At 24.5% G+C, this 15157-nt stretch overlaps 1 protein-coding gene across 2 annotated transcripts in view; it reads right to left on the bottom strand.

Annotated features, from left to right (window-relative positions):
* LOC126900012 (dual specificity calcium/calmodulin-dependent 3',5'-cyclic nucleotide phosphodiesterase 1-like) overlaps nucleotides 1-14077 on the bottom strand; it is a 196000-nt gene extending 181923 nt beyond the window's left edge. Inside the window, exons 1-4 of one of the 2 annotated variants that reach the window (XM_050675354.1) lie at nucleotides 13921-14077; nucleotides 13112-13521; nucleotides 12911-13023; nucleotides 9398-9524 (exon numbers count right to left, since the gene is read on the bottom strand). In XM_050675354.1, the coding sequence (XP_050531311.1) occupies nucleotides 9398-9503 (106 nt within the window). In that variant the 5' untranslated portion in view covers nucleotides 9504-9524; nucleotides 12911-13023; nucleotides 13112-13521; nucleotides 13921-14077. Of the gene's footprint in view, nucleotides 1-9397; nucleotides 9525-12910; nucleotides 13024-13111; nucleotides 13522-13920 lie in introns of those variants that run through there. The other variant, XM_050675351.1, reaches the window with a different exon arrangement.
* Between the last annotated feature and the right edge of the window lie 1080 nt (nucleotides 14078-15157).

Here is a 15157-nt window from a genome sequence, read left to right as displayed (position 1 = left end):
ACGTTAGGTCTATAGCTATATCTCAATAATTAATTTTTTTACATTTTATTAAAAATATTAATTATTTTTAAATTTTAAATAAAATGTAAAAAAAAAATCTAAGATAGCTATTTTGTAGAGTAGAATTTAAGAAAAATTTTAGTAAAAAAATATCTTATTAATATTCAGTAGTAAATATTCTGTAGCGTTTTGAAGTTTGTGAAAATTTGAATTTTCATGTATTATTTTACGGTATTAAACATTGAAATACGTATTGAGAAAAGGACAGAAGAAAACGCTATCATTTCAATATACTTTTGAATGAGAGTGATAAGTAATAATTGCCTTACAGACAGTAAAGGTGGTAATAATTTAACAAAATAATTTTTAATCAAATTATTATGTTATTAACTATAACCAAGTAATAGCTGTGAATATTAAAAGAAACCCAGCATAGTGGAGTCACGGCACAGTGGGGATGTGGCATAGTGGAGTCAAGTATAATGATATCTGACAGTGATTAAAATCACTATCATAAAAAACGCTTCCATGCAAATCTTTAGATGTTTTTAATTTTAAAAAATTGGTGGATTATTCCAAAAGCTACATGATCTGCTATTTCCTTATTTATATCCTGATTAAGATAAAGTATGTCAAATGAAAGAGGGATATAAATATTATTTCTCATAAAAAATTGTATTGATTTGGTTATTTTTAAAAAAGTTATGGCAGTTTAAATAAAAAAAAAATTCAAAAAATGTCAAAAATTTGCGATTTTTATTTTTTTTTGGAAATTTAACGGGGAAAGAGGGAAATTTTTACAATTTTTTAGGGTAATGTCTTTGACTAGATACGATTTTTGATCTATTGACGTATCGTTTAAAGAAATCGGTTCGGTGAAGTTGAGAAAAAGAGGTAACAGACACAAAAAAAGTAAATAAAAAAAATTAAAAATAAAACACATCATAGTAAAACCAATGCCTTCTTAGATTCGCATTGAAGCTAAAGGTAAGGTGTTCGGACAAATTTCTTTTTTTTTTACTTATTAAATGTAATATAAGCTTTAATTTAAAATATGTTTGAATTCTGGAATATGTCTTGAATATTTTTAATAGTAAAGTAGAAAAGGTTAACTTTTCATGTACAATTTTGAATGCCTCTGTGTAAGCAGGATAAGGATCAAATTTCTAAAAAAAAAGTATATCAAATGAAAAGGAAATACATAAAGTATTTATTAAAAAGATAAAGTATGATTTATTTATTTTCAAAAAGTTATGGCAGTTTTAAGTAAAAAAATCGGATGACAGTATTTAACTTTTAGAAGGTGATGGATTATTTCAAAAGCAATATCAGCTACTATTTCCTTAATTATACCATGATTACAAATTTTATTATTTATATGTATAATATAAATGTATTATTTCTTCATATAAATAAATACTCATTGTAGTATATATATTAAATATACAATTGATAGTTAATAATTTAATTTTCACGGAGAAATTATTAAAAGTTTAAAGTTGTTGTATATTTTGTTACCTCTTATATTTAACAAAATTGATATACAAGAAAGTAGGCTTTCTTAATTTAATTATGCTAATCTTTGTGAGTTAATTGTTTTTTCAATTATAAAATTAAAATTGTAATTAATCAAAAGAAATTGACAGTTAGGACAATTTTAGCATGGACAATCCCTTTCTTTTAATATACATAATGGATTAACACTAAAAGCTACAAAGATATTGCCTAAAAATATTTATAATTAATAGTTAAACCATTATTATTATTATTATTATTATTATTTATTTATTTTTTTTTTTTTTTTTAAATATATAATTGTATATGACTATACTGTTTAATCTAAAATATAGGCACAAATTATTAACAACAAATTTATGTAGAAAATTATATCAATACAAAAAGATGTTATTATTATTCTTTTATTTCAATATATTTTTTCTAAGAGTAATCTAGTAGTCAATGATAAATCAATCATCCTGAAGACTACATAAGTGAAGAAATATTAAAATCAATGAAATTCCAAGGGAACGTTATTTAAAATAATATATGATAGATATGAAAAATTGTTGATTTTCAAAGATTTTGAGAAGTGCTTATTGATACTATGCATCAAAAATATTAACGAATATAATTCACAACTAAATAAGAAAAATAAATAAATGACAACTTGGAGGAAGATCAATTCGACTTTAGAAGGAATAAGAGACTAACATAATAACGACTAACGGTAATAATAAAAATAAAGCTAAGATGTAGACCAAGAACACCTTTTATGAAACGAACTAATGAAGTCTTAGTAAAATCCAAAATTCAAAAAAATGAAAGTAGCTCTGATGGGTAGAAACGAATAGATATCTATTTAAACCACTGAACTAATGTAAATTTTTATAAAATTAAAAATTAATGTTGTATAATTTTATTTATTGATATTATCATCAATGGTATATTACTAATTAATTGAAAAAATTAATATAGATATACACGTTTATACACAATATACACGTTTTATTATTATTGTTACTAGGTGTTATGTATATAACATTTAATTATCAAATTAAATGACCAGACATTTGTAAAAATATAACAATATGCTATAATATAACATATTATTATACATAAATGTATATACAATGTTCATTAAGTAAGAAAACGGGTTTCTTTTGTATTCATTGTTTGTAACAATTGACCTGTTTCATTACTTACTGAATACCTGTATATTACATACTTTTGAATGTTTAAAAATGTACCAATGTAACTTTGTAAAAAAACATTTATTAATTATATAAAATAAACAGGAAATAATAAAAAATATGTAATAGTACTATGTAAGACATAAGGTATCAAATAATGTGTAAAATAATATGGAATACACAGTATAACATTATTCACAAAAATGTAATAAATTATTGCAAACGACTAATAAAGAAATAATAGTCGCGTCGGTGATTACTTCTCGTCTTTGAAAATGCCCCCAAAATTAATATAAAAAGCCCAAATAATTGCTCCGAGTCATTCTCTGTTCACACTTTATCTTGAATTCATTTCTCAAGTGTCAGCAATCAAAATACGTGCAAGAAGTTATCGGCTGCGTTCGTATTAGTCATTTCATAAGAAAAGGAATGTGTATTTATTTTAGAGTACTTTATAGTGATGGGTATTTTCGAATATTTTAAACTATCGAATAACTATTCGAATTGTTTCTATACAACCTAATAATTTATTTTTAGCATAAACTATCAAATATTTAAAAAACTATTGAATAGTTCGATAGTTACTATTCGATATTTCCCATCACACACGACATATCTCTATTCCATGTATCATTGGTAACCATAAATACTTGTGGCATTATTGATATTAAAGAGTGTGACAAATGATTACATTTTATATAAATGAATAATGTTCATTATATTTTTCTATCACTTTTTTATTTTTCTTACAAACTCACGTACTCATACTCCGAGAGATAATATTAATAATAATAATATTATCTCTTGGAGTATAGTTTATTAAAAACAAAAATTAGTACCTCAACCTTTTTATATTTGTATTTTTGAGTTAGTATAATTTATTCTATTTTGTATAAATTATTATTTTTATTGCAGCTAATTTTTTATATTTATATAAATTTTATAACATTTATTTAAATATTTATATAAAATAAAATTTGAAATTAAAAATTTTGAAAAATTAATTAAATAGAAATAGCACATTTTTTTAGAAATTTCTTTAGCTTTACACAATATTAAATTTTTCCGAAATTTTATAATAAATTAGTTAAAGATTCAATATATTTACTAAATGAATTTGTTTCTTACTTATTATATTTAATATAATAAAATGTCCATATTAATTTTTTATAGAGAAAATTATACACAAGTTAAATCTAATTTCATATACCCGATAAAAAAGTTTTAAAAAATAAAAATAAAAAAGTCTAGCTGCTAGACAATTGTAAATATTTGCTAAGGGAAAACTGTTTAGTTGTCTGTAGTTATATACAATTTATTATAAATAGTAATAAACACTTATACACTTCATAAACACTAGGCAGAAGTTAATTTGGCATTTTAACAATATTTCGGATTTTTAGTACTAGCTAGTAAGCTATAAAAATTTATAAAATTCATTATCAGACATTGAACTAGCGATTAATATCATTCAATTTTTGTACATTCTAGACATTATAAGCGATAATATTTTGTAATTTTAGAATCTAAATCAAATCCATGTTTGATAAATTCTGTTTTACTTTGAAAAAGGAATACCTATTTTGACAATCCTTTTTGCTTAAAGCACTGAATATGATATTCAAACAAGTTCGAAACATATATGTGGTTCTTCGAAATCATCAAACAAAATAAATCACTTTGAGTTTCATTGAATGCGTAGAAGGTAAGTTTACTTTGCATAAACATATTTTATTATATACTATATTATAACAATAAACCAACTTAATTATATTGAAAAATGTACAACAATTTGTAGTATCAATTTGAAAATCGTATTAAATAAAAATGTTATTCTTTACTTTTTTTAGCTAAGGTATACCAGGATCAATATTAAGGACAGGTCCAGCTATAACTATTGTAGTTTAGACCTCTAGTACTGAGACTTGGTTGCTCAAGAGCATTTTGATGACATTTTTTTTTGTCATTTTTGAGAAAAAACATTTTGTAGTTCTGGTGCCTGGCTTTGATGACAAGCTCTGTTAAACCACTAAGCATACCACCGCTCTGTAGAGTATAATTAAATTTGAAATTTTAGCACATAATGTATATTGCTGAAAATAAAAAGAACCAACACAGAGGCACATTGGGGTCGGGCCACAACAAACACGTGGCATAGTTGGGTCAAGTATAGATTTGACAGCAATTAAAATCATTACAATAAAAAACTCTTTGATACAAATCTGTAGAAAATGTTGAATTTTTATAAAGAATTATTTAATTATTCAATAAGCAACATCGATTTCTAATTCCTTAATTATATCGTGATTACAAGTTATATGATTTATAAGTACAATACATGAATAAATACATACTATAAAAATTAAATTTAGAATGAAATTGTTATTCAATATTTTTATTGTATTTTTAACTAAATAATTAAATAAAAAATAATCTATTAAAAAAATAAGGGGTCAATAAAAACTTTTAAAATAGTACTCCGGAATGATAAAAATATCATAACACACTTCACTTCTATTTTTAAATAGTTATAACTTTATTTTGACATATGTTTATAGTTAATAGTATTTTAGGAAAATTTTCAAAATTTAAGTTGAAAATAATAACTTTTCATGCAAAAGTCACCATTTTGAATTTATGCTTGTAGGCAGATAAACAGTCAGATTTTTAACAATTTTATACTTAATGAAAGGAAAATACTTAAGAAAATTATTAAAAATTTGTTTTGATTCCTTCATTTTTTTTTCATGAGAGTTTTGACTGTTTTAAGTAAAAAAGATTTATAAATTTCGAAATTTATCGATTTCAAAAACAGTTATTTTTTGGGATTTCTACTATTTACAGAGAATAAGGAATAATTTTTGAGAGTAATATCTGCAACTAAAAACAATCTTTCGATCGTTGAAAAATATGTGAGAGCTGAGAAAAAGTGATGACAGTCAAGTACACATCGTGATAAAATTAATGGCATCTCAGTTTTGCATCGAAGATAAAATTCATAAGTGTACATTTTATTAATAAAATTTTTGCTCAAATTATTTTTACTTTCAAAAATTAAAAGTTATACTTATTATGTTAAAGTTTTTACCAATTAAATAATTATAAACGACAAATATTTATAAAGTCCATTATTATAAATTTTTTTAATATATTTATATATTAATTTATCTTGAGTCAGTTCTGTAAATATTTTACAGATTTTACTTTTCATAAATATTTTTTAAATATTTTTAAACATTTTTCTAGCGCTGTAAATTGTTACCACTAAAATGATAATTAATATTTATTTACCATAATTTTAACACAAGTTAGCCCAATTGATGGTATTATTATTCATTTTTATGCTGGATAAGTTTTTTTTTATAAATTAAGTTATGTTCTTGGAAGAATAAATTAAAATGTATGCACTTATTAAATTAGTTGTTGTGTTTACATAATTAATTTCTTCTTTTTCAGAAATATAATGGTCGACGGGTTGAGCGTTTTAATATTCTCTGGGTTTACATTAATTAGTTAGTCAAAAGCCATGACGTCACCGTATACATCTCTGAAATTTAAAATTATGCTCACAACTTATTAGGTAGTAAATAAGATTTTATCCAAAGAGCTAATGATTATTTATTCTGATATAAAATAAAAATACAAAATTAAATATTTAATTATTTACCCACTATTATCACTAGTTAAATAAAATCTAAACATTACTTTAACAATAATTATATAATCATTTAATGATTAACTAGCAACTAATTAATTTTATAGTGTAATAATTATAGCTCTTACTAATATATATCCTCAGTTTGTATCATTATTTTTAATCAGTAATTTTAAGTTGGACAAAAATTTACAATAATGCTTTATGTTACATTTAAACAACTTAGATAAATTGAATTAAAAAAATTAACCGTATGCCATAAAATCATTTTATTGTGTAACATATTATCAGTTATTATATTGAGTAGTGTAACCCTTAAATATAAAACATTTCTGAAAGAATTAAAATATAATTTTTTTACATCATCACTAATGAAAAAATCAAATTTCAACTTAAAACTTTAATAATAGTAAGTTATTAATGGGTTATAATATTTTGCCATAATATACACTCTCCTTTATAGTACCTATTATCAAAGGGGGACATTAACTAGTTAAAAAATCAATATTAAGTTAAATTATATTATTATAAATATAATTTATTTGATTCTCTACCTGTTTTTTTAAATGTAACTATAGATAATACAGTTAAACCAACACCAAATTGTTCAAATCGATGTTAAGCAACAAAACAAATAAGTATGTTTGTCATAACTAATATTTTTTTTTCTATTTCGTTTCAGAAGTTAAAAATCGATTCCCAGCTTTCCTTAGATTACTAACCATTAAAAAATCGATATAAAGTGATTTGACCAAAAAAATTATTAAGTTCTCAAATAATTAAATAAACTTATTTTAAAATAAGCTAAATTAAAAAATATTATCAATTTAACTTTTAACTTTGCTAGTTAAATTTATAAATTTTTGACTTTTAACTTTTAGATTATCGACGCTGTTTATAGTTAACTAAACTTAACTTGATTAACTGGCCCATTTCTATCATAACCATAAATTAGAAAATAGCGATGTTACACTTTTTTAAACTTTTATTACACCGTTTATAAATTGCGATATTTAACAAAATTAAATAAATTTAATTCCAATATGAGTAATACAAATTAAATGGGTTATCATGTTTTTGAAATATACTTAAATCAAATTTAGTACCAATGATCTTAGAAATTTTACTAAATTTGAACTTGCTACATAGATATTTGTCTGTATACTAGTTTTACGTATTAACTGAGGATTTTTACAGTTCACATTTATTAAACACGGTCTTCGTATTGTCTTTTATTTACTTTGATTAAAATTTATTTTTTAGTAATTATAATTTATAAGGGTAAATAATAATAATAAGAACAATCGATTAAATATAACTTGATAAAAATGGTATAAATTAAAATTAAAAATAACAACATTTAACTTCGAAAAAATAATTTTAAAACAAGAAATGTATTTTTTAACATTGTTATAAATTTTTTAACCTAAGTATTATAGAAATATAAAAAAATAAGTTATATGTGTGTGTCATAAAACTTAATGTCGATTGCAGGTAAGATAGATGTCTCTTTATAAATTCATTATACTATTTTTTCGACTATAATTTACATACTTAAGAAAAAAATTACAAACAATACATTTCTCGTAAGATAAACTCATAATTCAACTGTGTGGTAAGCTTCTTTAAGGTAACTGACGTAATATCGCTTTGCAATACGCATCATATATTTATCAATGAAAAATTTATAATCTGTATTTTATACCACTTGTATACAAACAAATAATTTATTTATCTTTCATAAAATATACACCGTTGTACACTAGTTTTCTATATGTATATACATGTTAAAATGATAATTTTATGCTATGGATATTATCTTAAAATAATAATGGTATTTTGGTATTTTTGAATAATAAACTAAAAATCATTAAAAGCGCCAACGAAAATATCTCAAGATGAAGGTAATTAAGGGTAATATAAAAAGACTTAGTCCTTCTTGCGCATCTGTGAGCAAGCAAGTCGGACTTTTGAAGCTCTGAATTCAATATAGAATTCAGAATTCTCTTGTCCAATTTGTTTTTCTCAACTAGCCACGGCCCCGTGTTGTCGTCGGTACATTTTAATACGATATTGAAATAAAGTTATTTTGCGTCGAGACTATATTTATTTATATAAAATGAAACATTATAGAATTTTCATGTGTGCGAATTAGAACAATTTAAGAAACAGTTTCGTACTTAATATTTTGACTATCGACGACCTTTACGCAAGCAATATAAAAGAAGTAAGTAAATTCACATTAACCTCATTATTTAGAATTAATAATCTAAGCAGAGAACGATAAAGCAATAGATCAATTATTACTTTTAATTTCAAAAGGTACTTTTAATAATTTGTTCACACTTTATACATATACAGGGTTTGGAGAATCGGATTACTGCCCCATGTCTGTAAAGAGTGTAGAATACCTAATGTGTGTCTGATCGTATTAATAGACACTTCGACTGGGTATTTGTGGGTCGGATTATCGCCTTGTTGCCTCAGTGTCCTATTAAAGGTGCTTACCAATTAATTAGTTTTTATTCTTCAATAAAGGGGATCTAAATTTTTTCTTTATATCTACTTGTCTTTATTGTTCTAAAACCCTTGGACTCTACAACCTCATTGCTCACCAATTGACCAAATCCCCAAACAACCAAACTTGGTCAATACACCCACATATACGGATATTTTTTTTCATTACATAACTTATAAGAAAAGAACATTTAAATTTCAACAAGGAAGGGCAAAATAATAAAATAAATTTAAAAAGGAATTAGAGAAGCCATTAGGGATTTTTTTCGATAGAATTATTTCAAACAAATAATCAATTAATTAAATATATGTTTTTTAATCATTCAAAATTTAAGAATCTTTTTTCTTTTAGTACTATATATATTATACAATCTATAAATATAGTTGATTTCTTTTGAAGATTTTAAGTTGTTTAAATTAAAGTTTCAGTTGTAACATTTTTATTACATCAAAGAATATTATCAGTTGTTAAAAGAAACAATTAATATTTGTATGGTAGAAGTGAATTTTGAACAATAAAAATATCGTTACTCACCGATAGAATACACAGCTCCATCCAATTTAAATACTGCATTTACATTGCCTTTAAAAATGTTGTCAATTTTTTTAGCTTCTTTACTCCCACTGTTTTTAGTATCCATTTTAATGATAAACAAAAATAACTAAAAATGTAAAAACAAAGTTATATATTTTTCGTGATATGCGAACGTAAACAATGTATATTTTTATTTTTTTTTTAATATAATGTATATTATATTATAATATAATATAATTTTTATATGAACGTCACAAAAGCCAGATCACGCTTTAACAAAGATTAAATCGCATACAAAACAGTCACGGTAAAAACTACGTCTAACTGGCGACCTATCCACGTGTCGAGTGGTAGGAAACTTGATAAATGCAGAGCCAGCAGCGGAAAACGTGAAAATTACCGGTGATAGACCAAAGGGCGCTAGTAAACGCCATCTTTTCTGCTGTTTGCTTTAAACTTTGCAATATTTGTAAAAACACTAACATTATGGTTAGACAGCGAAAAATCTACCATTATTAATAAAAAGTCAATTGTGACAAATTAGGTGGAATCCTGAAAGTCATTATACTGATATTTGCAAGTTCATAGTTTATACTCAATCAAACACAGAGGTAACAAGTATATTATTAATTACTGAAATAAAAATTGTACTCTCAATAAAATAATTCCTCTACCTAATCATGTTAACATCTTGAAAAATTATTAGATTTGAAAAATATGTATACAGGATAATCAGTTCATGATCCCAAGCATATATACTTGATATAAAATGTAATAGTAAACGGGATAAAAAGTCTACTAAAATAGAAGTTATGTAATATTTATCGATGAATCATGTTTTTGCGTGATAATATATAATATTTATTTTAAATTATATGAAAAATAAATTTCTAAAATCTATTTTGAAACAATTAAAATGAAAACCTACCAATCAATAAAAATTCTCAGGTCATTTTTTGATACCTAATTTTTATTTCATAACTTATTTATAGTAAGCTCAAAAACTGCTAAACCAATATTTTTTGTTAACAAAAATTATTTAATTTATGTAATATTATAAATTTATATAGTTTAAAATATCAAACTTGATAATAATTCCCCAGTTTACAATTGCCCCACTTCATCTTATAATAAAAGCGAAATGAAAATTACAAAAAAATAATCTACATTAGAACTGATTAATAAAGAATTTGATCCACAAACGTATGGGTTCCTCAAAATAGAAATGTATTCATCACTATCGTAATAATTAACTACTTGAGATATTGCTTTAAATGTTGAAGTTCTTTTTATTCGAGGTGATGTAGATATTATTGTTGGACATGTAATAGAAGGGGATTTTTTCATATTGACTACTTTCATGATAGTTTCTACCCAATATCGATATTGCCATAAGTACGTTAACTTTCGATCTTGTCCAACCACAGTACTAATTAATGCTATCAACATTGGTGGTGGTTTTAAACTATTATTATCAAGTGATTCAGACATCGGTGGACTTTTTATAACTGTGGTGTTACTCAATTGTAGACTGGAATTACTAGAACTGGTGGTATTTTGTTGTAATGAACTATTCACTGTCATGCTCTCTGTCAAGTTTGGCGTTACTGATGTTGGAGGCACTATGATGTAACATCATCGTTGAAACATGCTTAACTTTATTATATATACTAAAATTTACTAAGTTACGATATAGTTATATAATGTAATGTATTTTTTTAGTCTAAGATATAATTCTCATAATTCTAAATGGTTTTTGTATTATTACATTTATAGTTATTCTTATATTGTGAATAAAGATATACAAGAAAAAAGACAAATTTTAGACTTAAGAAGTTGATTACTCATAGAAGACTGTACAGGAGTACATTATAAATCTGATATGATTTTACTCATCATCATCTTCTTAATCTCTAACTCAATTATCCGGGCTCTGTTCTACTTAACAATGATTTGAAAGGATTTTTACGCTTTTTGACTGTCGACCTGGTGAAACATTATGGTTAAGGAAACTAGTAATAGGGTAAGGTGTGTGTCACTGTTTCCGTATGGTACCCCATCGGGGAACTAACATCAAGCAGCGCAGATTAACATCAACGCTAAGTTGGCAACTGAATGAATTACTGCTTTTACTACGTCTCATAAAAAAAATTTTAATTTCTTATACGTTTCAATATTTGAGACGTCCTAAAATATTTATAAATAAAATATTTTTTGTAGAAATCATGATTTTTTTCATAGTAGATCAATTGTTAAGACAAATTATTAATATTTGATACGGTCATCGAAAGAGTACCGGAAATCACATAAAAGAACGTGCATAATATTATTAAAAATTAGAAATTAGAACCCTCGACCCAACGCGTCATGGAGGCAAATCTTATGTTTAGATCAACTTGCAATACTGATTCACATCTCAATACATTTCCATAATGGTTGATGACGTAATGCACGATTGAGGGAGATATGGTATCATGTGTAGTCCTTACCAGCAGCACACAGAGGTACTACTATTGATGATAGAGTCTGATCATTATACGCTCTAGGAATAACACTCTCAGAAATGCATAAAAGTTATATGAATTGACAATTAGATCTATTCCATTATGTATAAAATGTCCTATAAGGTTTTGACAAATCCAAATTTTTTATAGTGATTTGGTATAACTCTATAAACTGAGACGTATTTAGAATTTTGACGCCCCAGGTAAAGTTTTATTGCGACCTCTACATACCCTTTATTTTATATATTATGGTTACGAAAAAACTCTGCCCAAAAAAAATTTCCATCCGGGACGATACCACCCACTCGTCCCCTAAATATGTCCCTACCTGTATATTTATATATATCCCTTTTCTTATAGTTCGAATCACAAAAAGTTATTGTTAAGATATATTTTGATAACCTTCTCTATATAACTAAAAGGGTTTTTTTTAATTTATATAAAATATTAGTTCAGTGACCAAAGACTCAAGTATTGTATATTCTTCTTTTTTTTATATCAAAAAATATTAATTTCGTTAATTTTTTATTTTAAAGTTCTGTTAGTATGGGTTTGAATTTAATCTGTTGTATATAAATTACTAAAAAAAAAAATTAATTATGAAAGTTCATTGTACTATAATAAAATCAACCAAAATTCTTAAAACTTTAGTTTCAGCTACTGTTGGGTATATTTAAAAGGAATTTAAAAAATAATAACATCAAAGTTTTCTTTTTCGAAAATTGTAGTTTAAACAAACTAATTTTAATTTGAGTTGCCATTCTTAGACTATTCTAATAATTATGCATAAATTCTCATTTATTTACTTAAAGTTGATAAAATAATATATATTTTTCAATATAAAAAACTTATTTTTTGGACGTTGTAAGGCAAAACATTTGTTATACTAAAATTTAATAGATGTCTATATATTAATATATTTTGTATATACTCAATACTGTATTGATATACGATTTTCATTGAAATTTTAGTAATGGTATAAAAAAAAACTATGAATGAAAATACTCACTTATAGTGGGAAGAGGTTGGGATCTTTGACTATTATCTAAAAATATTACTGGACCCCCTTCATCTTTGTCACATGTATTTGAGGTCTCATTAGCACACAAGAAATATGATAATCTATAAATTGATAATAATCAATAAAATGACTGATTTCGAAAATAATTTCTACTACTTAATTAGTTATTATAAGTTAAATTTAACAAACTGTGGATCTGTTGTACATATTAACAACTGTGCTAGGTCTACTGACATTAATTTTGGATCTGATAATTTTGCTTCCGTTTTATTATTCGTGGAACACCATCCAAACATTTTAGATTTAGTGTTGTTATTTTTATTAAAAAAAATTCGGGGATTTCCATCAATTTTAGGAAATGTGTAATTTTGTGTATCTGGAATCGGATCATCAAAATATAAAAGAGCTATATTATGCTTCAGGTTATGTTTAATTCTTCCAAATGGCGTTGTAAATTCATTTATCCATGTATAGTTTCTTAGCATCCTACTTCCATAAAAAATAGGATTTGGTAAGGTATCAGTGTCTTCTTCTAAATTGAGTTTCACAGAATAAGATGCTGTACTTTCATCATTTGTTGTAAAATTTTTAACGTACACCTCAAAAAAAAAAAAATTTAAGTATAATTTTTGTATAAAATGTCTTAATGGATATATCTTTTTTTACTTTACTGTTATACATTATATATATATACTTATTTTTTCTATTGTTTAGATGGTTAACACCGGCCAATTTTTAATTATTCGACTAGTGTATCTTAGGGTATTATTATTTACAGTGGTTTCCACTAGCCTTCTTTACTAAGAGACATAGTGTTTGCCACAATAGAAATTGACATTAGGTAACCCATCCAAAAACTTATAATGGCAGGTGAAGCTTAACTTCAGAGCTTGACAACTTCTGAAGTGTCCACTGTGCCACATTACGGAACTATTATATATTATAGTTAAATTATAAATTTTACTAAAATTGTATTTAAGTTATCTTGATTAACTTACTTTTATACTGTAAGGATTTATAACACATTGTGCAGAAGTTATAACAAAATGAGAACTAAGCATTGTTCCTCCACATATAACTATGTCAATTCCATCCCGACCATTGTCCAATTCTGATCTTATCCCAACTATATATGGGTAATTATTTTCTCTATCGTCGTTTGTTACTGTCAATCCGTTTACCATTCGTCCTATTCTCTTCAAACTCCATTTCCACTCTATTTCGTCACAAAAACATATTTTTACAATTATAATTATACATAAAAAAAGTGAGAGATGAAGCGAAAACATACTAACAAAAGTATTAAAAATTGTTAAATAAAAAAAACTATTATTTTAAATTAAATGACATTGTTGTTATGGAAATATTTACACAAACGCACTAGGCCATAGCTGGAACCAATTTTTAGAAGGGGGTGATTAAATCAAACATAGATTGGTAAGAAGGACAATTTTTTGATATGCTAAATTTAATTTTTCCCCTTTCGAAAATTAATTTTTATAAAACAATTCATAAAATTTAGTGAAATTTAGTCAAATTTCTGGGGAGCTATATTGTAAATTAAAGAGGCTGAATACTCCTTCTAGTCGTGCATATAAACTTCACATAATAAACAACAACATTCAATCAGGATTCGTGTTTGTATAAAAAAGTTTTGTAAATATAATTTTTCAACTTTAAAATCATTTTGGACGAAGCCTTGCAATCACGTCAAAACTAAATATAACGGTCATTGATATTATGAATGTTTTAAAGTTTAAGTGAAATCTCTAATTAGTTTACCATATAAATATTATACTTTTCTACAATAATATAATATTTGTTAAAAATAAATTATAAATAATTAATTATCTAAAATAATATTTCATAATAGATTTTATACAATAAAAAAATTATAAGACGAAAATAATTTATTAAATTTCTAATTGATTTTTTTTTTTTTGAAAACTGAAATCAATTGTTCAACACTATGGCTTTTTTAATTTTGGTATAATATTATTTAGAATGGATAAATTGAAAATCTTACTAAATAGTCAAAATACGATTTATTTATTTATATTTGCAGATGGTATACTATAAAAATTAAAATATTAAAAACATTGTTTATATTAGTCCGCAAACCTTATTTAAGCATAGCTTGTATTAAAAATAATAATTTCTTATTATTAATTATAATTATATAATACTATAGTTTTTAAAAAGATTTAACTGACAACTGATATAACTTAAGATCTA

This window comes from Daktulosphaira vitifoliae, unplaced genomic scaffold, assembly GCF_025091365.1.
Source record: "Daktulosphaira vitifoliae isolate Bord-2020 unplaced genomic scaffold, ASM2509136v1 Scaffold_2, whole genome shotgun sequence".
In the NCBI taxonomy this organism is placed as follows: domain Eukaryota; kingdom Metazoa; phylum Arthropoda; class Insecta; order Hemiptera; family Phylloxeridae; genus Daktulosphaira; species Daktulosphaira vitifoliae.
Note: the sequence above shows the minus strand (reverse complement) of the source record. Positions and strands in the feature narration are given on the sequence as shown.